This window comes from Symphalangus syndactylus, chromosome 8, assembly GCF_028878055.3.
Source record: "Symphalangus syndactylus isolate Jambi chromosome 8, NHGRI_mSymSyn1-v2.1_pri, whole genome shotgun sequence".
NCBI classification, from domain to species: domain Eukaryota; kingdom Metazoa; phylum Chordata; class Mammalia; order Primates; family Hylobatidae; genus Symphalangus; species Symphalangus syndactylus.
In genome coordinates this window covers 83199739-83220749 of record NC_072430.2, presented here as the reverse complement: position 1 = coordinate 83220749, position 21011 = coordinate 83199739, and the positions used below count along the sequence as shown (strand labels likewise).

General features: G+C 35.7%; 1 protein-coding gene across 6 annotated transcripts in view; it reads left to right on the top strand.

Moving 5' to 3' along the window:
* The window catches only part of SESTD1 (SEC14 and spectrin domain containing 1), a 157740-nt gene extending 140431 nt beyond the window's left edge, over positions 1-17309 (top strand). For all 6 annotated transcript variants that reach the window (XM_055289884.2, XM_055289885.2, XM_055289883.2 and 3 more), the window contains 5 exons: positions 3172-3253; positions 3981-4103; positions 5533-5724; positions 7936-8057; positions 10744-17309. In XM_055289884.2, coding sequence (XP_055145859.1) covers positions 3172-3253; positions 3981-4103; positions 5533-5724; positions 7936-8057; positions 10744-10873 — 649 coding nt within the window. In that variant the 3' untranslated portion in view covers positions 10874-17309. The remainder of the gene's footprint in view (positions 1-3171; positions 3254-3980; positions 4104-5532; positions 5725-7935; positions 8058-10743) is intronic.
* The last annotated feature ends 3702 nt before the right edge of the window (positions 17310-21011 follow it).

The window sequence follows — 21011 nt, the reverse complement described above, 5'->3', positions numbered from 1 at the left end:
ACTGCCCTAGTAGAGGTTCTCCATGAGGCAGCAGACTTCTGCCAGGACATCCAGGCATTTCTATACATTCTCTGAAATCTAGGCAGAAGCTCCCAAGCCTCAGCTCTTGCCCTCTGTACACTCACAGGCTTAATACCATGTGGAAGCCGCCAAGGCTTACAGCTTGCACCCTCTCTGGAGCAGTGGCCTGAGTTGTATCTGGGGTCCTTTTAGCCATGGCTGGAGCTGGAACGGCTGGGACACAAGGAGCGGTGTCCCAAGGTTGTGCAGGGCAGCAGGGCCCTGGGCCTGGCTGCAAAACCGTTCTTCCCTCTTAGGCATCCAGGCCTGTGATGGGAGGGGCTACCACAGAGGCTTCTGAAATGCCTTCGAGGCATGTTCGCCATTGTGTTGGGTATGAACATTCAGCTCCTCTTTACTAATGCAGATTTCTGCAGCCATCTTGAATTTCTCCACAGAAAATGGGTTTTTCTTTTCTACCACATGGCTGGGCTGCAAATTTTCCAAACTTTTTATGCTCTGCGTCCCTTTTAAATATACGTTCCAATCTCAGATCATCTTTTCGCCCACAAATATAAGCCTAGGCTGCCAGAAGCAGCCAGGTGAAGTCTTGAGCATTTTGCTGCTTAGAAATTTCTCCCACTAGACACCGTAAATCACCTCTCTCAAGTCCTAAGTTCCATGTGTCCCTAGAGCAGGGGCACAATGCTGCCAGTCTCTCTGCTAAAGCATAGCAAGAGTGACCTTTGCCTCAGTTCCCAATAAGTTCCTCATCTCCATCTGAGACCTTCTCAGCCTGGACTTCACTGTGCATATCACTATGAGCATTTTGGTCACAACAATTTAGTCTCTAGGAAGTTCCAAACTTTCCCTTGTCTCCCTATCTTCTTGTGACCCCTCCAAACTGTGCCAACCTCTGCCCATTGCCAAGTTCCATCACTGCTTCCACATTTTTAGGTATCTTTATAACAATGCCCCACTCCCAGTACCAGTTTTCGGTATTAGTCTGCTCTCACAGACTATATAAAAATAATGAGACTGGGTAATTTATGAAGAAAATAGATTTAATTGGCTCAAGGTTCTGCGCGCTGTACAGGAAGCTTGGCTGGGGAGGCCTCAGGAAACTTTCAGTCATGGTGGGAGACGAAGGGGAAGCAGGCGTGTCTTACACGGCTGGAGGAGGAAGGGAGTGAAGGGGGCAGTGCCACATACTTTTAACCAACCAGATCTTGTGAGATCTCACTTTCACAAGATCATCAAGGGGGAAATCTGCCTCCATGATCTAATCGCATCCCACCAGGCTCCTCCTCCAATACTGGGATTACACTTTGATGTTAGATTTAGGTGGGGACGCAAATCCAAAACCCAGATCCAGACTAGATCACCTAGTATGTCCAGACTGGAATCATTTTCCTCTAAAACTTGCCCTCTTTTTTTAATTTCCTGCCTAGGTTAAAGTTTCCATCAGCTACCAAACTTGAGATTTATCCTAAAATCCTTCGTCTTTCTCATCCCTTATAGCTTAATCAAATGTCTAGGTTCTGCTGTCTCTGAATCTCAAACATTTATGGTCAAGATCTTAAACTCTTATCTGCCTCTGGCCTGGCTACTCTCTAGCTTTTTGTATATAAGTTTAATTTTCATAAAGTACAACAATTGTATAAAACTTCCTTCAGTGACTTCCTGTTTGCTCAGATGGAGTTAGTCTTCTTGGAATAATGTAGGAGACCCTTCATAATCCAGTCCTTGCATAATTTTCTGTAACATTCCCATAAAATCACACAGTTGTTTTTTATCTCCCTGAAAGCTTCATGCTATTTCATGCATCCATGACTAAGAATACTTCTTTCCTTGTTTTCTGCTCAGTGAATTCCTACTTACTCTTCAATACTCAGGGATACTTACTTTAGGAAGCCTTTTTGGACTTCTAAGGCAAGTTAGTCACTTGCTCCTCCCTACTCTTATAAAACATTTTAAATAGCTTTATAATAGTACTTATTACATCTCTGCAAATGGAAGCATCTTCATAGTAGAGACCATATCTTACATTTTCCCCAGCACACATTATCTAATACCTGAATACAGTATATGTATGATACCATCTTCATCATTAAAGTGGCCTGCATTGTTTTTTAGTTTCATATTTAAAAAATAATTATCACTTCCCTTCAGTCCATTGGAGAATTACTTTAACCGAGTTGAATTTTAATGTCATGTTATAGCTTTTATTCAGAGCATCTTTATTTTTTTTAAAAAAAAAGCCTTGTGATACCTACTTCTATATTGTTATTAAGCTTTCTTCAAGGACATCAAGTATAGTAGAGCGCAGTGTCTGGTAACTTGTTATTGGTATTTGAGACTGCAGTGGGAGTCCCCCATCCCACCTGCAGTACACAGAATTTCATGGAAATGAAGGAAATGGACCAGAGTTAAGTTGCCTTAAAAATTTAAATGGTTATATTATCCAAACAGACCACAGTGAGATTAAAAAAATAATTTGAATTGTGTTTCTCTACACCCAGAGGTCAGTAGAGTTTTTTTGTTTTTTTAAGCCCTCCATCTAGTTTTTAAGAATGTAGATGGAGGGTTTAAAAAAAAAATCAGAATTAAATATTACTTTAGGTACTATAATATAATGAAAAGCATTAATTTTTAAATTTTCTTTAGCTGGGCATAGTGATGCACACCTGTAGTCTTAGCTACTTGGGAGGCTGGGGTGTGAAGATCATTTAAGCCCAGGAGTTTGAGGTTATAGTGAGCTATGATGGTACCACTGCACTCCAGCCTAGGTGCTTGAGTGAGACCTTGTCAAAAAAATATCATCCTGTATTTGAGAAACATTACACTTTTATTCTTGAAACTTGTTTGATGCTAAACAGCAAAGGGGTTTTAGTGTACTATTGTCCTTACATTTTGCTTTATTATTTTGCAGAATCCATGCTATCCTTAAGAGGGTTTGTCATTGAGTATCATTCGGGTATTTTGATGTTTCGATGTAACATTGATATAAATATCCCTAAAATTCTTACAAATCAATACAAAAAACTTGCATTCTCCATTGTGTAGGACTAAGTATTTTAGTGTACTATAAAATACATGTGCCAAATGATGATGTTACAGTAGTAATCAATAAAACAAATGATGAGTTAAATTTATGTTTGGGTTCATTAGATGTGAAGACATGGTAGATGTGCGAAGGTTAAAGATGCTTCAGATGGTGCAGTTGTTTAAATGTGAAGAAGACGCTGCCCAGGTGAGGACCAGTCAGCTACATTATGTAGTTAACTTTTCTTAGAAGATTGATTTCATCTAACTACAAACAAAAGTGTACTTTTCATGGTCCTAAAAAAGTAAATTCTGGAAGTCAGGTTCTAGTTTATCTTGTTGAAGAATACACTTTGGTATTCCCAGCTAGTTTATTGATCTCATTTAACTTAATCTTCTCAGTGAAATCCTCTATTGAGCTAGAGATTGGGATTGTTTGTTATTTATTATTATTGATTAGGTTGTCAGTTACATCCAGGATAAAACCCGGTGGAGCACACTGCATTTTGCTCTCTTGCATCTGCAAGAGAAATTTCAATACCAGATAAACAATTTGATATATTTTGTCATTATCATCAGAGAACATCATTTCAGTTTGATTTAGACAAAATTTTTGATTTTATATAGGAACACAAATCTGTAATGCAATCCTGATGGATCTATATACAGAAATACATGATCTTTTATTATGTGATATTAATTTTAGAAGAATGCTTTTCTTCAGTATGTCTTGCCTTCAGATTTAAAGAATTTTGAGGAGTAGGAGAGGTCATTAATTCATGTAGCTTATCATTGAATGACATAAGCTTTTAAGACTTTAGGTTATAATTAACGGATTCATTAATCACATGATAGTAATCTCTGTATAAATGACATTTTGATACAATAAGTAAAGAGTTCTGAATCCAGCTTCATTGTTATGTCTTTTTGTTTAGGCAGTAGAATGGCTAAGTGAACTTCTGGATGCTCTGCTTAAGACTCACATCAGATTGGGCGATGATGCTCAAGAAACGAAAGTTTTGCTGGAAAAACATAGAAAATTTGTTGATGTTGCACAGGTGCAAAACTGGTTATCTTCCTTTTCCACAAGCTCAGTGTTTGAATAGCTTTCTGCATGATTATAATGTAACTTTACCCTCCAAGTACAAGAAGGTTAGTTTTGTTATTCCAGAAGTGTCACAGAATTAAGAAAATGTCAGCTGGTGCATCAAAACTAGCCTGCATAAACTTGAGAGGGTTTATGTTTCCCTTAATACATGTTCTGCATGGTCCCTCTGATTTATGCTATATATTATGGCATTTTTAAGGCAATCCAACTGTTCATTCATAGAAGTTAATATGAAATGGATGTTAATATCAGTAAATAAGAAACCTCACTTTCTGCATCTCACTAGTGTTAGCATAATAATACAGAACATTTTTGTGGTGAAAAGTATCTTTTTTTTTTTTTTTTTTTTTTTTTTTTTTTTTAAGACAGAGTCTTCCTCTGTTGCCCAGGCTGGAGTGCAATGATGCAATCCCAGCTCACTGCAACCTCTGCCTCCCAGGTTCAGGCAATTCTCATGCCTCAGCCACCTGAGTAGCTGGGATTACAGGCACTGGCCACCACACCTGGCTAGTTTTGTATTTTTAGTAGAGATGGGGTTTCACCATGTTGGCCAGGCTGTTCTTGAACTCCTGACCTCAAGCAATCCACTCAGCCTCCCAAAGTGCTGGGATTACAGGCGTGAGCCACCACACCAAGCCAAAAAATATCTTATTTTCCCTAATGAGTTCACATTTTAACAGAGTAGTTTCCTATATGGAATATAGAGTGCCTAATTTCACCTACTTTTGAAAGTAGTTTTGATTAATTCATAAGCAGACATTCTTTCTGGCCAGTGAAATTTCAGCAGACTGCAATGGGGGAAACAGAATAAAGTGGGGAAGCCTAACAGAAAAAGACTTTTTTTCTAATTAAAAATTTTAAAACAAATTTTTTTTTTTTTTTTTTTGAGACAAGGCCTTGCTCTGTCAATTAGGATACGATGTTTTAGCACAATCATAGCTCACTGCATCCTCAAACTCCCGGGCTCAAGTGATCCTCCTGCCTCAGCCTCCAAGGTAGCTAGGACTAGTGGCAAGTGTGGCCAAACTCAACTAATTTTTTTCATTTTTTTTAGAGACAGGATCTTGCTATGTTGGCCAGGCTGGTCTTGAACTCCTAGCTTCAGGCGATCCACCCACCTCAGTCTCCCAAAGTGCTGGGATTACAGGCATGAACCACTGTGCCTGGCCATGAAAATTCTTATAAACTAACCAAAAATATTGGTTCCCCTTTATTACTTATACACACAGATGATTTATAGTAATAAGTGCCACTAGATTTATTCAGTATTGATTTCTAGTAGTGTCACTTAATTGTAACAACAATCTTCCTGCACACTTTCTCCATCCTTCTCTTAAGAATTCTTTTATTATAATGTTATGTTTCCTTTTCTTTTTTAGAGCACTTATGACTATGGCAGGCAGTTGCTACAGGCCACAGTTGTGTTATGCCAATCTTTGCGCTGCACTTCTCGGTCATCTGGGGATACACTTCCTCGACTGAACAGAGTATGGAAACAATTTACAATAGCATCTGAAGAGAGAGTACATAGATTGGAAATGGCTATTGCGTTTCACTCAAATGCTGAAAAGGTTTGCTTGTGTTTTTGAAATGTTATTCTCAGTGGTATTTATTATATGTGTTTAAAATATGTTAATTTTAGTAATGTAACTATATGACTAATTATTTTTCAATATTTATATTAGTTCCGTTGTTACAGTTTGTTTAGATATATTTCCTTAGAGAGTTCAAATTAAATTTCCTTAATCCTTACCAGTGCTGGAGAGCCGTGATTGGAGAAATCTAGAACCACCTGGTAGTCTTCTCTTTATACTTCTCTCCCCACCAAGCCTGGTGTCCAGAATATGCCCTCTTTTCTTTAGAGTATCATGAGTTCAATCTCTTTCATTATGCCTGGAAGGGAAACTTTTTGCTTTGGCAACTGCTATTAACTGTCACACATTTTTTAAAAGGCACTTTGTGATTTTATAAAGTAGGGACATCAAAAAAATAAGTACAAAAGTAAAATGCTTTTTTATATGTGTTCTTTAAAGATTCATTCTAGAATTTATGATTCAATGAATTAAGGTCATTAATTTCAGAAACAAAAAATAAAATATGCAGGGTTATTTGGACACATTTTCAATAGAACTTTTTTCTTACTCTTCATAGTAAGAATTTATTGTACCCAAGCCTTACATATCCATTCTGAAAAGGAACTTTATTATGTAGTTAATTTTGTTTTGATCTCTTACAATAAAAGTTTATATGTAGGGAATGTTCAATACACTTTGAGATATTAGCAAACCTAACTTGATCCATAGAACAGATGTTGCAAGGAACCTCAGAAATTAAACAGTTTCTATCTATGAAGTACATCTGTTGGGAAGGGTCCGTAGTTACCTCATTCTCAGCTGGTCATTGAACTCCATAGATCAGTGTTTGATTAACATGGGCCTAATGATGATAAGTGGAAGTATACAAAATGGTGTAACTTGTTTATCTACTGATTGTTTCAATGAGAATTTTTCATTATTATGAAGTATACTATTAACATAGAAAACATACAGACCACAAGTATTCTGTGCAGTGAGATTTCATAAAGTGAACACACCTGTGTAATCAGTGTACTGTTCAAAAAAAAAAAAACAGAACCTTACCAGCACCTAGAAGCTCCCCCCACCTTCTGTAGTCACAGTACTGCTCCCCCAATTACCTCACTGTCAAAGGGTGACCATTGGCCCAATGTCTAGCACCACTGATAACTTTTTTTTTTTTTTTTTTTGAGACAGAGTCTCACTCTGTCGCCCAGGCTGGAGTGCAGTGGCACGATCTCGGCTCACTGCAAGCTCCGCCTCCCGGAGCTTGTTGTACAAACCTAAGTAAAGCCCTTTGTTATCAGATACTACTTTCCTCTTGACTGTATTCTATTTTATACCATTAAGCATAAATATGAATAACCGCAACTATAAGCAAATTGTATAGTAAAATGATTAGAAAAATATCTAACTTAAATCTTGAGTTTTAAAATACAAAAATGTCTGTTTATGAGTAATGCTGAAGTAAACATGATTAGATTACATAAAGTGTAATGCAAAAAAAAGTTGTAAAAATGAATACTTCTTTTTCTTCTCTCAAATTTTGCAGTTCTTTCTTGTGGTTTAATTTAAATGGTAATGGTTAGGGTGAAGTGAAGAACAGTATCTCATCAAGGACTATAGAGATTCCCATATTTGACTTATAACCTAATCATTTTACGGCAGTTAACTCAAGCCAGCAGATCAGTTGTTAAATATTATCATCTAGCTAAGTTGTCACATCATTTATGTATTTGTACTCTTTGTTGTTTATTTATATAATTTTTCATTTGTAATGTCTGTATGCTCTTTGAGAACACAGTCTATACCTCCTTCACCTTCCAGGCTGCTAAATAAACATAAACTGTTCAATAAATGGTTACTTAATAAATGAAAGAATACTTCTTGAGGACAGATTGAACTTACTTTCTAAATAGTAGTCTAGTATTTTCTTTCTTGGAAATCACCATATTGTTAGTAGGAATTATGTATTTCATTTTGTTGATTTCTTGAATTTTGCCAATAATAGATCAATCTTATATAGTGGTATACCTGAAGATGCTAAGAACAAGAAAATGCCTTTAATCTACCAAATTTGTATGAGCTTGATTCCATTTCTGTGTCTTTCTTTTCTCTCTTTTTTTTGGGGGGGTGGGGTGGGGGGGTGATCCTCTGAAACTGCAGACCTGTGTCTCTTGATTGATGTTGCTCTTTTATTTGCTGCAGATTTTGCAGGACTGTCCAGAAGAGCCTGAAGCTATTAATGATGAGGAGCAATTTGATGAAATTGAAGCAGTTGGGAAATCACTTTTGGATAGATTAACTGTTCCTGTAGTTTATCCTGATGGGTATGGGGCATGTTCTTATAATTTTATTTTTTGTTGGTGTGGTCTTAAAGTGAAATCATTAAAAGAGGAAATCTATTCTTTAAAAAGCCAAGTAAATTAGGTTTGGTCCACATCTTTAACTCCTACGATAAATTAGTTTAAAACGAAAAGAAATCCACACCTCTTAGCCACAGTAATAGTACTTGCCAACAGCAGATGTGTTCTTCTTGACAGCTTGTTGTAGAATGATCATTGACTAGATTAAGACACTGGGTTCTAGCCTTGGCTATGATGGTAGGGAATAGTGTGACTTGGGGCTTCATTCAGGAAAAGGAAGAGGGGACAAGGGACTAATGTTTAGTGAGTTCATAATATATGCCAAGTACCAAGTGAAACATTTCACCTTCATTACTTTTGACCAAAGAGGACCAAACCAGTATGATTATTCCTGATTAACAAATGAAGAAACTGAGGCCCAGAGAATTAAGTAAGGCTCTCAGGATTTCACAGCTTCTAAGTGTTCTAAGTGTAAAGATACAGTCTCAGGTATGTCTGTGTGGCTCCAAACCCATTCTCTTTGTACTGTGTTGTATGGCGTTCTAATTTCTTTATGTGTGAAGGGATGGGGTCCTGATTATCTTAAACCTTTCCATTTCAAATAGTGATAAAAATATGAAATAATCTCATGCAAAATAAATGGATCAGGAAAAGAATCAGGAGGAGCTTCGGCCGGGCGTGGTGGCTCATGCCTGTAATCCCAACACTTTGGGAGGCCAAGGCGGGTGGATCACGAGGTCAGGAGATCGAGACCATCCTGGCTAACACGGTGAAACCCCGTCTTTACTAAAAATACAAAAAATTAGCCGGGCGTGGTGGTGGGCGCCTGTAGTCCCAGCTACTCTGGAGGCTGAGGCAGGAGAATGGCATGAACCCGGGAGGCGGAGCTTGCAGTGAGCCAAGATCGCGCCACTGCGCTCCAGCCCGGGCGACAGAGCGAGACTCCATCTCAAAAAAAAAGAATCAGGAGGAGCTTCATCCCTGGTGATTTAATCCTGATTCTTAGTGAAAATAATTTAGAGATAATCCAGAGGATATTTAATTCAAATGATAGAGTAACCAAACCATTAAATAAAAATATAAGTATCTTTAACATTGTGGTATAGTGTGATGAGCCTGTGCACTCTGGAGGCAGAGGTCTCAGCTCTACCACTTATTCACTGTAACACCTTAGGCAAGCCACTTAACATTTGTGCCTCAATTCCCTCATCTAAAAACTGCCATGTAACACTCATACCACCTCAGGTTACGGGGGTGTGGGAATTACCTGAGCCAAATAAATATAAAGTACTTAAAACAGATCTGACATATAATAAGCACTGCTGCTACTGTGCCATGATCTTCCAGTGACTATTTGGGATTGATATTGAAAAGATGGCATTTTATTCACTTGAAAGAATGTTATTCATAATCTATACTTAGGTTATCTCAAGCCACACCTAAACTTGAACAATCAGAGGTAGCCTAAAGTCACCTAAAGCTGTATTACACATCTGCGATAAAAGAGAACAAAATTCAGCCAGTAGCAGAATTATAGGCGTGCTTCTGGTTGTTCCATTCCAGGATCCCTTACCCTCCCTGATTCCTACATTTCGCAGCCAGTTGTCACACCGTCAGTCTCTTGTTCTACCCATGTCAGCCTAGGAACACCTCTCCCTAGTATGCTTGCTTCAGCTTCTCATCTGTGTTTCACAGACAGTCCATGTGTCATTTCCTCATCCTTTTAAGATAAAAGAATGTTAGTACTGTATATTCAAAGTTCACACCCACCTTTAATATTTTGGAATTGCTATTTTATTCCACTTTATATTCATATTAAAACTTACGTATATCTCTTTTAGGTATTTTGCTAAATTAAATATTTCCCAAAGTTGTGTATCATGTTTTCCATAATTATTAATATAATGGTAATCTGTTTATGCCATGTATAGTTTGTTTGACAGGTTAGACAGATTTGTCTTTTATACCTTCTCCTGGTAAAATAAAAGAGATTGATGGTCTCTCTGGATTCACTGCTCAAAGACGTAGGTTCAAATTCTAGTTTTTCCCTGTGTGACCTTGCTTACACCATTTAACTTGCTAGGCTCCACTTTTCTGATCTAAAAAATAAAGAGATTAACCTGATAATTTCCAAGAAATCTTCCAGCTCTAAAAATATTCTGTGACTCTGAATACAGTATCTTTGAGAGTAGAATAAAATTAATAATTTTATCTGTTAATGTACCAAACAATGTCGTAACATTAAAAAGAATAATTTATTTTGCTTGCCAGCTGTATAGACAAGTGGTGTCCCCAGCCAGTAGCACTCAAGTACCTATATAAATTTTATGTTTGTGTATGCTTCTGGACCCACATATTTCCAGTGTTTCATTGTTCAGTTTGTTGCTATTATCATAACTACACATGATATAACCTTTATACCACCAATATATTTTTCTCATGTCTTAATGTATTTTATGCCATTTTAAAAAATGTTTTTCCTGCTGAATTTCCTGCTCAGAGATAAAGAGTATGATCACCGATGAACTGATATTTACACATAGGCTATCTCATGTAGATTTTTTATGGTAAATTTTTGCTTCTATTTGTATTCACTGCAGTTAATAGATTTGTATTAATCTGAGGTTTTTCTGTGCGTTTTGATTTTTAGAACCGAACAATATTTTGGGAGTCCAAGTGACATGGCTTCTACTGCAGAACACATCAGAGACAGGATGAAACTAGTTAATCTCAAAAGGCAGCAGCTGAGACATCCTGAAATGGTGACCACAGAGAGCTAATGGCTACCAGCTACCTACAGATTTGCAGTTCATAATCCCGCATGTTGTCAACATACTACAGCATTAGCCACCACACATTAAAATGCATTTCACAGCCAAAATAAGTCTCATTTCTTTTCATGACACATTTCTCTTTACATGTTAACACCTTGCTACTATCAAGGCATAATTACTTAACATGCTTCGAGGCTATAGATTCCAAGTATCTTAAAAGAAGGAACTATAAACATTGCACTGAAAACTTGCTTTAAAGCTTTACCTGACCTGTCAGATAAACAACTGATAATAAGCTTTGAATGGTGCTAATAAGAGTAGGAATTCTATTAAAAAAAAAAAAAGTTGCCCTTCCTCCACAGGTGATTTAGTAAATTTAGACAGTAGTTAAACTCTTATTAGTAGACAGTGGTGTCCTCAAAATTTTACTTTGTAATTTTTCAGAATTGATTATTTTTATTGTGTCAATACAGAGAAAGCCTTTCAAATCTTTGATATATCATAGTCATTAAAAGACCTTTTCCTATTTGTATTGATAATGTATTAAAAGTTGTTTGTGCTTAATAAAAGACTTCTTTAAACATCTTATTTAATTTAGTAGTTACATCCTATTTCCAAACATGAGTGCCTTATTTAAAAGGGCATTCTTAGGACTGTGAGGATGGTTTAATATTTGTTTTTTCATGGTGGTTGCATGTATTTTAGACAGGAAATTCATATGTAAGCATGTGTATATAATAAGCATGTTTTATCATAAAAAATTATTGTGAACAATTTAGATCTTTAAGAACTTAATAATGGAATACTATTTCTAATTTTTCTCTTCTTCAACTTGAAATATATTCTCAAAATTATTAACTACCCTGAAGATACTCTGTCTTTAGGGGAGGAGGGCTGAGGAAGAAGGCATACATAATTACTTCAGTGTAATCCTTTATATCAGAGTAATCTTTCTGGAACTAAAATAGCAATTGTTAATAAAATTTAGTTTCTCATTATAGTCTAAAAGCAAAATAAATTCTGAAGTAGTCCAATAACAACTGTATGACTCCTTTAGAAATAAAATTTATCATGAAATGCTAGTGCTTTTAAGTTTGTATTAAGTTTAAATGGTAAAATGCATATAATTTAAATTTTGTGTATTTTTATTTCAGAAAATTTTTTAAAAGATTAAAAATTATTTTTTAGGCTTGTAGTCATTACAAAATTATAAACGAGTTGTATACTGGTTCCTTTTTGAGGTCTACAAACATGTTCATGTATCTTCCAATGCAAAAAAAAAAAACCCTCCCTTTTAACCTGCTAGTTTTTCCAGCCTTCTTCACTGACAGATTTCTTGGAGAAATCCACATCCAGTGCCCCTACATCCTCATCACTCACTACTCAGCACCTTGCAGTCTGGTTTTACACAGCACTCTACTGAAACTGTTCTTTTGAAAGTCAGCAATGGCCTCCCAGTTACCAAACTGAATGATTTTTTCTCTGAATCCCTTACCCTTTTCTCTCTGCAACATTTACGCCATTGAGCAACCTTTCCTAGACAGTGTCTCCTTCCTTGAAGATGCTATCCTCTGAAATAACTGTGAGTACAGTTGCATAACCCTAATTTAAGATGTGCCTGCTGAACATGTGCTCTCTCAGATCCTGTCAGAATGCTTTTGGCTCTTCTCTAGGTATCTCATCCTTATGGTTTTTATTTTATACTAATGTTCTGGATTACATACCTGGTCCAGAAATCTAGACTTGTACTTCTTTTTAATTGCCTACCTGACATTTCAACCTTGATTAAAGATTTACAATATTTGTCACCTTTTCCTCCTGGAACAATTTAGGTTAATGGTGCAGCCTTTTTTCCTAGTCAAACATGCCAGGAAATTCAGGGCAAAGGTCATCTGCTCCCTCTTGTCTTATGTGGTCACTGCTTCTGAGAACATCCAGGAAGTTCTTTCTATACTTGATAATCTTCTCAGTCCTTTGGGGCTTTACTGCTATGAGTATGAACTTTTGTGATTATTTCAGTCTTCATGATGGTTCTAGTCACATTCTATAGTTGTTTATGTCTGTACCCACTAAGCTCTTTTGAGGGAAGGAATCTTGTCTTCTCCTATTCCCAGTCTTGCTCATGCATAACAGATACCCAGTTCTCCTAAATATGAATGCTGTATTATAGGCATTAGTAATAATCCCTGTTATATTGCAGTCTGAAGTATGTTTTAAACATACTTAATTTTTTAAAGTTAGAACTGACAAGTGAATCTATTCTTAGATTCTTAGATACTAACTACTTTAGATATTTAGTTATACTCAATAACTAAATATCAATACTCAACGTCTGTTTCTTCTACTGAATTTCAGAGTAGTTACAATGTTTTTCTTAAGACTTTGCTAGAAAGGAACTGGTTTGTTAGTAATTCTACCATCAACTCATGGAGTTATAATTGCCAAATGTTAATTTTTATATACCTTAAGCTATCTTGCCTACAAAAAGTAAAATAAGGCAGGATTCATAAATGTTACTTGTAAATTGAGTGTTTCATATGAGGCCAAGTATGATTTTAACATAATGAATATCATTGCTCCTCATCTGTAAATTTGCTGCTCCTTTCATATGTGTATCTGTACATAGAGTTATGAATGAAAATCCAGTAATGCCCTAAAACAACTTCTTTCCATAGGGTCATAGCTCACTTAAAGTGAACATGTGAAAAAAGTGACTGCAGTGTGTTCGAAACCACAAGCTGTTTCTATGTCATAAATTAACATCAGCTTGCAAATCTCCGAAAGAACCACTCATTTCTAATTGGTATATGTCACAACCTCCCACATTGCTTTAGCCCATCTCAGGGAATTATTGAAATACTGGCAGGGTTAGTTTTGTTTTTTTGGGTTTTTTTTGTTTGTTTGAGGATTTTTTTTCTTTTATCTTCTTATCATTTGTTTGCTCCTGTGTAAGCTTAATATATAATGGCAGTTTGGCATCTGTTCTTCGCACATGTCTAACCCAGCAGAGTTATGCAAAAATGATAACTTCATTTTAGGTCATATTGGCTTTGTTCCCAGTCCTCATTGTTGGTGACTTTGTTCAGTTCTGGTGACTCATTGGTGATGTTGATGAAACTGCTCAGCCTGCCAGCTGGGATATTGATGGCAGGTCTAGGCTTCATTGCTAGGTAGAAGATTGAATACTTCTCACTTTATAGAAATTTACATTGGCTATTGCTCCCATGTGTTAGCTAGTCTTAACATGTTTGTTATTTCATTATCTTATTAGCTGACATATGGAGTGGTATTATTAGTGTCATACTCCTTAGTATGAGCATGACAATTAAGTTACCTTACTGACAGTGATGAGTAAACCATACTCTGATCTAAACCTATTGTTACCAATGATGTGATTATGAAGTTAGCTGAATCTATCTCACTATGTGGTCTACATTTGAAGAAATAGTTCAGAATTCTCTACGACATTGTAAGTTACTTGCCAATAGAGATTGGACATTATTATGTACTACTCCCCTTCTCACATCCTACCCAAAGTACACAAGGCCATATTAAAACACTGTTGCTACTAAAAACTAAACATACTGTGGTTGCTAATGTCCTTTACATCTTCAGCCTATAGGGAATGGTACAGGCAGAAACAGGCACCATTAAGTATATTATCATCAGTAGTGAGATCTGTATGATTAGGATATCTTTGCTGAAGCCCCTAAAGGAAAAATTCTCTAGCATTAAAAACATGGCTGGAACATAACTAAGCAGTTAACCTAATTAGTAGACTTATTGTTAACTTTCAGTCCTAAAAATAAAAAGCTTCAGTTGGGAGTAGAAAATACACTATGCTGCTATATAGAGCAACAAATACCCTGATGAGATAAAATGAAGTAGAAACTTACCATTTGACATTATTTGACTTTAATACATGCTACTGAAAAGTCTAGGTTTAGCTAAGAAGCGTAAATAATGGCAATACTTGTAGAGGAAAGAACATACCAGCTAAAACAAGAACTGTGATGAACATAATGGAAAGTGTTTGGAGCTTGAATACTTGGCTTCAAAAATCTGGCTTTGCCATTTACTGTGACCTTGGTTACAAAAAAAATCTGAGAATTTATCGGGCTATAAAATAGAGAAGTCATACCAATTTCAAGAATAAAATATAAAGAATTGTTGAAGCCAAAATATCCAGAAATAAACAGAATGGAAGGTATCATTGCTGTGATTATCTTTTCAGAATAGAAAATAGGGTATTCTTTATCCTTTCTGTTGTCTCACATGACAAGCATGGGATGGTGAGGAAATGGCACATTGCCTATGTTCGCCGCCCTGCCCCCCTTAGCTCCACCACCCCTTCACCGTCACCCCCAGTTCGCTAGTGTATCAGAATGCATCTTCAGAATTACACACTGAAGATACAAAAGGTCCAGTTGGTAAGCTCATCAGTAAATAACAAGGCTTTGAAATCTGACAAATTAGCTATTTTTGTAGGGAGATAATAGACCAGCAAGATGGAAGACAAGTGATGAGTATCATCTGTTTTGAGGTTGACAGGGTGTGACATAACCCCATTAATAGACACAAGTAAAAGAAAATCATACTAGGAATGGGTATTAGTGAGCAAGCGCCAACCAGTAGAAACAACAACAGCATAAATCTGTTATTTATAAAGTATCCCAATAATGAGGTTAAAAAAACAGAACAAATCATGAAAAGACCACAATTAGTGCTGGTTATGCTTAGAGAGGAGCAGTCTCTTGGTCAACTCAGGCAGTGATGATGAACAGAAAATGGCCGACTGATACTGTAATAGAGGCATAGAACTAAGGACACTCCATGAGCTGGCATAAATACAGGGGAGTCTTTAAGACTGAGAAAAGTTCATGGGTATGGCACTTAATATGACTCAACATTACTGCAGAATTTTAAAGCAAACATGAAAGCTTGAGAATAAACACTAGTCCCTCTACTTCAAGAAAAAGCAGAACCTGTACTAGAACATGAAGAACTTAGAGATCAAAAGACAGCCAGAACTATGATGAAATATTTTGAAAGCAGTGGGCACATAAAGATTTTTTTTGGAGAACTTTATGAGGCTATGTATATAATTCCTATATGTAATTTTATAGGAATTCTTAACTGAAAATAGTTATCAACTGCTAGTTATCAGGAGCAGTGTTATTAGGGATTTTAAGTTAGGCATGTAGAAAACTTTCTGACTAAAGGGCTATTGAACTCAAGCCAGTTCCCAGTGACTCTCCAGGAGGCACCTTAGAAGTCTTGCAAGCTGAATACCATGTCTTTAGGGTGTCCAAATGCTTCTGTCTTGGGGGAGAAATGAGAGATGACTGGATGCCTTTCTACTCAGAACACAGTAGACCACTCACTATTTATGACCAAGCCTCACTTCTTTTCTATTACAGCTACAGATTCTTTTTTAGTCTGAAAGTTAGGGTAAATAAAATTTCTATATTTGATTTTTCTCTTAGGAATGTTTTCTCGTCTTAACTCTTAGTTATCTTTATGGCCAACAAATTTGCTCAGAATATATCATCAAAATATATGTATTGTATTTTGTAAAGGTGAAAGGATCAACAAATTTGCTCAGAATATATCATCAAAATATGTGTATTGTATTTTGTAAAGGTGAAAGGATCGAAATACCACTTTGACAATTATAAACCAGAGTAGATTTGAGAACCGATTGCTCACATCACACTTAGGAATAGTCTCAGAAGGCTTTAAGAGAAACAACTTCTCAATGGACACTTATAAGAATTTGATGATCATACTGTCATAAAATCAATAATGGAATTCTCAGCAAAATTATTTGGTAAACATTGCACCCTGTATTTTTACCCAACATTTTGTTATGAAAATTATCAAATACATTAAAAAGTTAAAGTAATTTTATAGTGTACTCACTACCTAGATGCTAATTAGCATTACCTGTGCTTGGTCACATATCCATTCATCAGTTCATATTATTATCTGATGCATTTTAAATTGCATATTAACTAGAGTTCATTGTTGGCTTTTTTACATAAAATTAGCATACAATGAAGTGCATAGAACATATGTGTTCACTGAGGTTTGGCAAATGCATATAGTGCTATGGAAATAGGAAACATTATCACCACCCTAGAAAGTTTCCACACTGCCCTTTCCAGTCAATTCCTGTCCCTCCTTGACCCTCAAAGGCAACCACTGTTCCTTTTTCTACCATAAGATTTTTCTGTTCTAAAACTTTGTATAAATAGATTCACACAACATGTATGCTTTTCTACAAGGGTTCATTATTGCTGTTCTTTTTTATTGCTAAGTAGTATTCCACTGTATGACAATATTACAATTTGTTTATTTAATTTCCTATTATTGATAGATACCTGGGCTGTTTCCAGGATTGGCCATTATAAATAAAGCTGCTATGAGCATTCTTATGTAAGTCTTTGTAAACATAGGTTTTCATTTCTTTGCAGTAAATTCCTTGGATTAGAATTGCTGGGTCACAGGGTAGTTTTAAAAGAAACTGCCATACCTTTTTCCAGTTCAGTTTTATTGTGCCCTGTATTTTGTATTTTTATGTGCATAAAGGTGTAAACTATTTTTATGATCCATATTGAAATATTAGAAGAAGTGATTTTGGAATAACAATGGCATTGTTCATGGTCGAGGATGACAGTTGGAACTATTTGAGGAAAGCAAGGCCTGTCTGCCCCAAACAGCTCCTCAAGGGGTTCCTATGCCTGAAACTTTAGCAATATTTCACTCCTTGAAAGGTTAAAGCCCAACCATGGTGGTATGTTAGCTAGAAGAAACAGCACTGGTTTATGTTACTAACTTTCACCACCCGTTTTCAGTAGGTAAAGTAAGACTGATCATTGAACAGAAAAGGTTACTTTTGTGATGAGGTTGAGGGGGTAGTGGAAAGCATGTATTGCTAGTAAGTCCCAGGTACAGCAATGTGAGAGAGAGTCACCTGGGCAGGGAAGTCCCCCAAATGGTGGTCAGAAGAGCAGAAAATGGGATGGGAAAAATTCTACCTCACAGTTTTGCATAGGGGATAGCTATGCTTTTACAGGATATTTTAGCCTTTAAAAATATTTTCAGTATTGTCTCTTTATTCAATACCACCCAGCTGTAGTTTTTTCACACTCTGATGACTTTCTTATCCACTCTGTTTTACCTGTCCCAGCTGTTCTGTTACATACAGCATTCACCTGTATTAGTCTATAAAATTATAATCATCTGTGTGTTTCTAATGCTCATTTTCAAAAATATGTATGTTTTTTTGATTTTTCCTATTAAAATTTTAAGGGCTGGGAAATTTGGCTTCTACTGTAAATCCTTATAATGTTCCACACATTGTAAATATGCAATAAAAATGTTAAAAACTATAATGGCAGCAGGTTTTGGTATGTATTTCTTTGATATATTGTCACTTTGGACAATAAGCTTGATTTCTATTAATAAAAGTTCATAAAATCTAGGGAGAATTAAGTCACACTGGTCTCTGTAAGATAATCTGATGAATTCTGCATCTTTGAATCAATTTGAATTATTCTTTGTAAAGGTTTAAATTGTTTCTAACAGCGTTACCTAAAACCTTTGATTAAATCAAAAACGGAACTTGTATATTCTGAAATAACCTGGAGTCTTAAAGACAGAGGCTTCTCCTTCCCTCTCCCATGACCCCAACGACCCCTTCCCACAGGCTTGGCACAGAAGTTCCAGTGCTTTCTCTAGGTCTTGTGTTCTTGTCAGAAATAGGTTCTCACCATAATAGACAGTGGTTAAATTTCCTTTGTTCCTACTGAGAAGTCCATTTTTAAGGCATAAAAGGTGAATGTGTATTTGGGGATGGAGGAGGCGTATTAGAACAAAGCTGTATTTAAAATAACACAATCATATTATGCTATAAACAATAGCAGTTCCAGAATGGCTACTAAGGATTTTGGATTGCCAGACTTTGGAAATTGGCAAGCCTTATACCTTGTCCAACGAAGTTAAGTACATCTGAGTGACAGTTCAACATACAAGCAAAAAAATATATAGAAGACAATGTACATTTGTTATTGATGGCCATGTTTACTTTACACGTTAGAGTATCCATCCATCTGTAGGTTTTCCATTAGATGCTTCATTGTATCCACAAACCTGTTTCAAACCATTGATGTGATCTTACCATTGTGTTTGTTCAAAATAAAATTGGGAGAAAATGTGAATGAGTCAATAGCAACTCTTGACATTCCTGTCTTTTTAATACATTTTATTATTTTTGTTTAGAACATTTTCAGAATCGGAAAATCAGCTCTACTAATTGTCTACACATACACAAATACTAATAGTTGCATCCATCTGGGAGTCCTGTATTGATGGCAGTATCAGGCTTTCCTAGAATCTTCTGTTAGAACTGGGAACATATTTTCCCATAAAAAATGATTAAAATGCAATTAGTCCTCTTCTTCAACTATATTATGGGTTATGCAAGCTACTGTAAGATGACCTAGAAATCTAGCATTAATAATATTAGTGTATAAGTTAACAACTGACCTACCAATATATTTTTAGGATATATCCCATTCATCAGTTGGAAGCCGCTCTTGTTCTAAGAAAATGTTTAGAACTCATAGACCATAAAGATAATACTGGTACTTAGGACATGAACATAGATTAAGTTTTAAAGGAGGACTATAGTTGCATTGTAGACATGTAGTTAAAACTAGAATATGTGTTCTATACCAGTGGTTATCAAATATGAATGTGCCTACAAATCAACTGGAAATGTTATTAAAATGCAGATTCTGATTCAGTAAATCTGGGGTAGGACCCAAAGTTTTGCATTTTCAACAAGTTTCTAGCTGCTGCTGATGCTGCCAGTCTGCAGACCACACTTCTGACTGCAAGATTCTAGAATACCTTTTATAAAAACTTCAATATATAAACTTTTCAGAGACGATGTCTGATCATCCTGCAAATTACCTAATTTCTCTAATTTGAATAGAAGAATACAGAGATGGCATTTTGGGAATTATATACTTATAGGGACTAGAGAAAACAAATATATTTATGAAATTAACACTTTCTAAAAGATGAGCACATCCAATCTATGGTAAATTTTAGCAAATTCAAAATAGAGTGAAGCCTGAACTGTCATTTTCCAGTATCTCATCACTGAGGGAAGGTTGTTTTCAACTGGAAATAACTAATTCCTTTATGCTTTATTCTTTAAAATTCTATTGAAGAGTAATGTGTAGTTATTATTTTTAAAGTACTCTAGTAAATAGAGAAAAATATAAAAAGTAAAAACTGCCCATTATTTATCAATGCTGAGAACATGCAGTTAATATTTGATACATTTCCTTTGTATTTAACCTAACAAGAGCATGCTAGCATTGAACTTTTATTTCCTGGTTTTTACAGCTATTATATCATAAAAAATTATTAAACTTTTTTCCAGTTTAAGTCAATAGCTGTGTAATATTCAATAATATGTAAATACCATGATTTAACTATTACACTATTAGGTGAAATATTTAGTTTCTTTTTCTTTCTTAATGGTACTATAAGTAATGCTGCAATGAACATCCTTGCTCTTAAATTTTTGACAGCATCTCTCCTTGGGATTGATTCCTGAAAGTAGAAATATTGGATTGGAATGTATTCATATTTTGAGGCTTTTAATACATATGGCCAAATTGCTTTCCAGAAGGTTAGGTAGATGTATGTGTCTGTTAACAGGGTGCCTGTCTCGTGGCACTATTTCCAGCATAAAGTGGTGTTCTTTTTAAAGTCTTTACAAATCTTTGAGAAAACCAGTTCACTATACATTTCTTTAACCACCAGTGAGGCTGAAACAAATTTAGTGATTTATTATTATCCATTTTGTTTCCCTTCTGGTGACTTACCTGTTACTATTTTTGCATACTTTTCCTTTGGAATTAGCATTTTTTATTTGTTTGTTTTTTTTTTAATAAGGCTAATAATCCATCATATTTGAACAAGTATTTTTCCTAGTTTGTTATTTATTCTGTCTTTATGAAGTTTGGTGATGATGTCATGCTCATATTTATGGTGAAATTTATTAACAGACCTTCTTGATATTTTTATATTGCCTTAATGACTAGAAAATCTTTCCTCAGCTTAA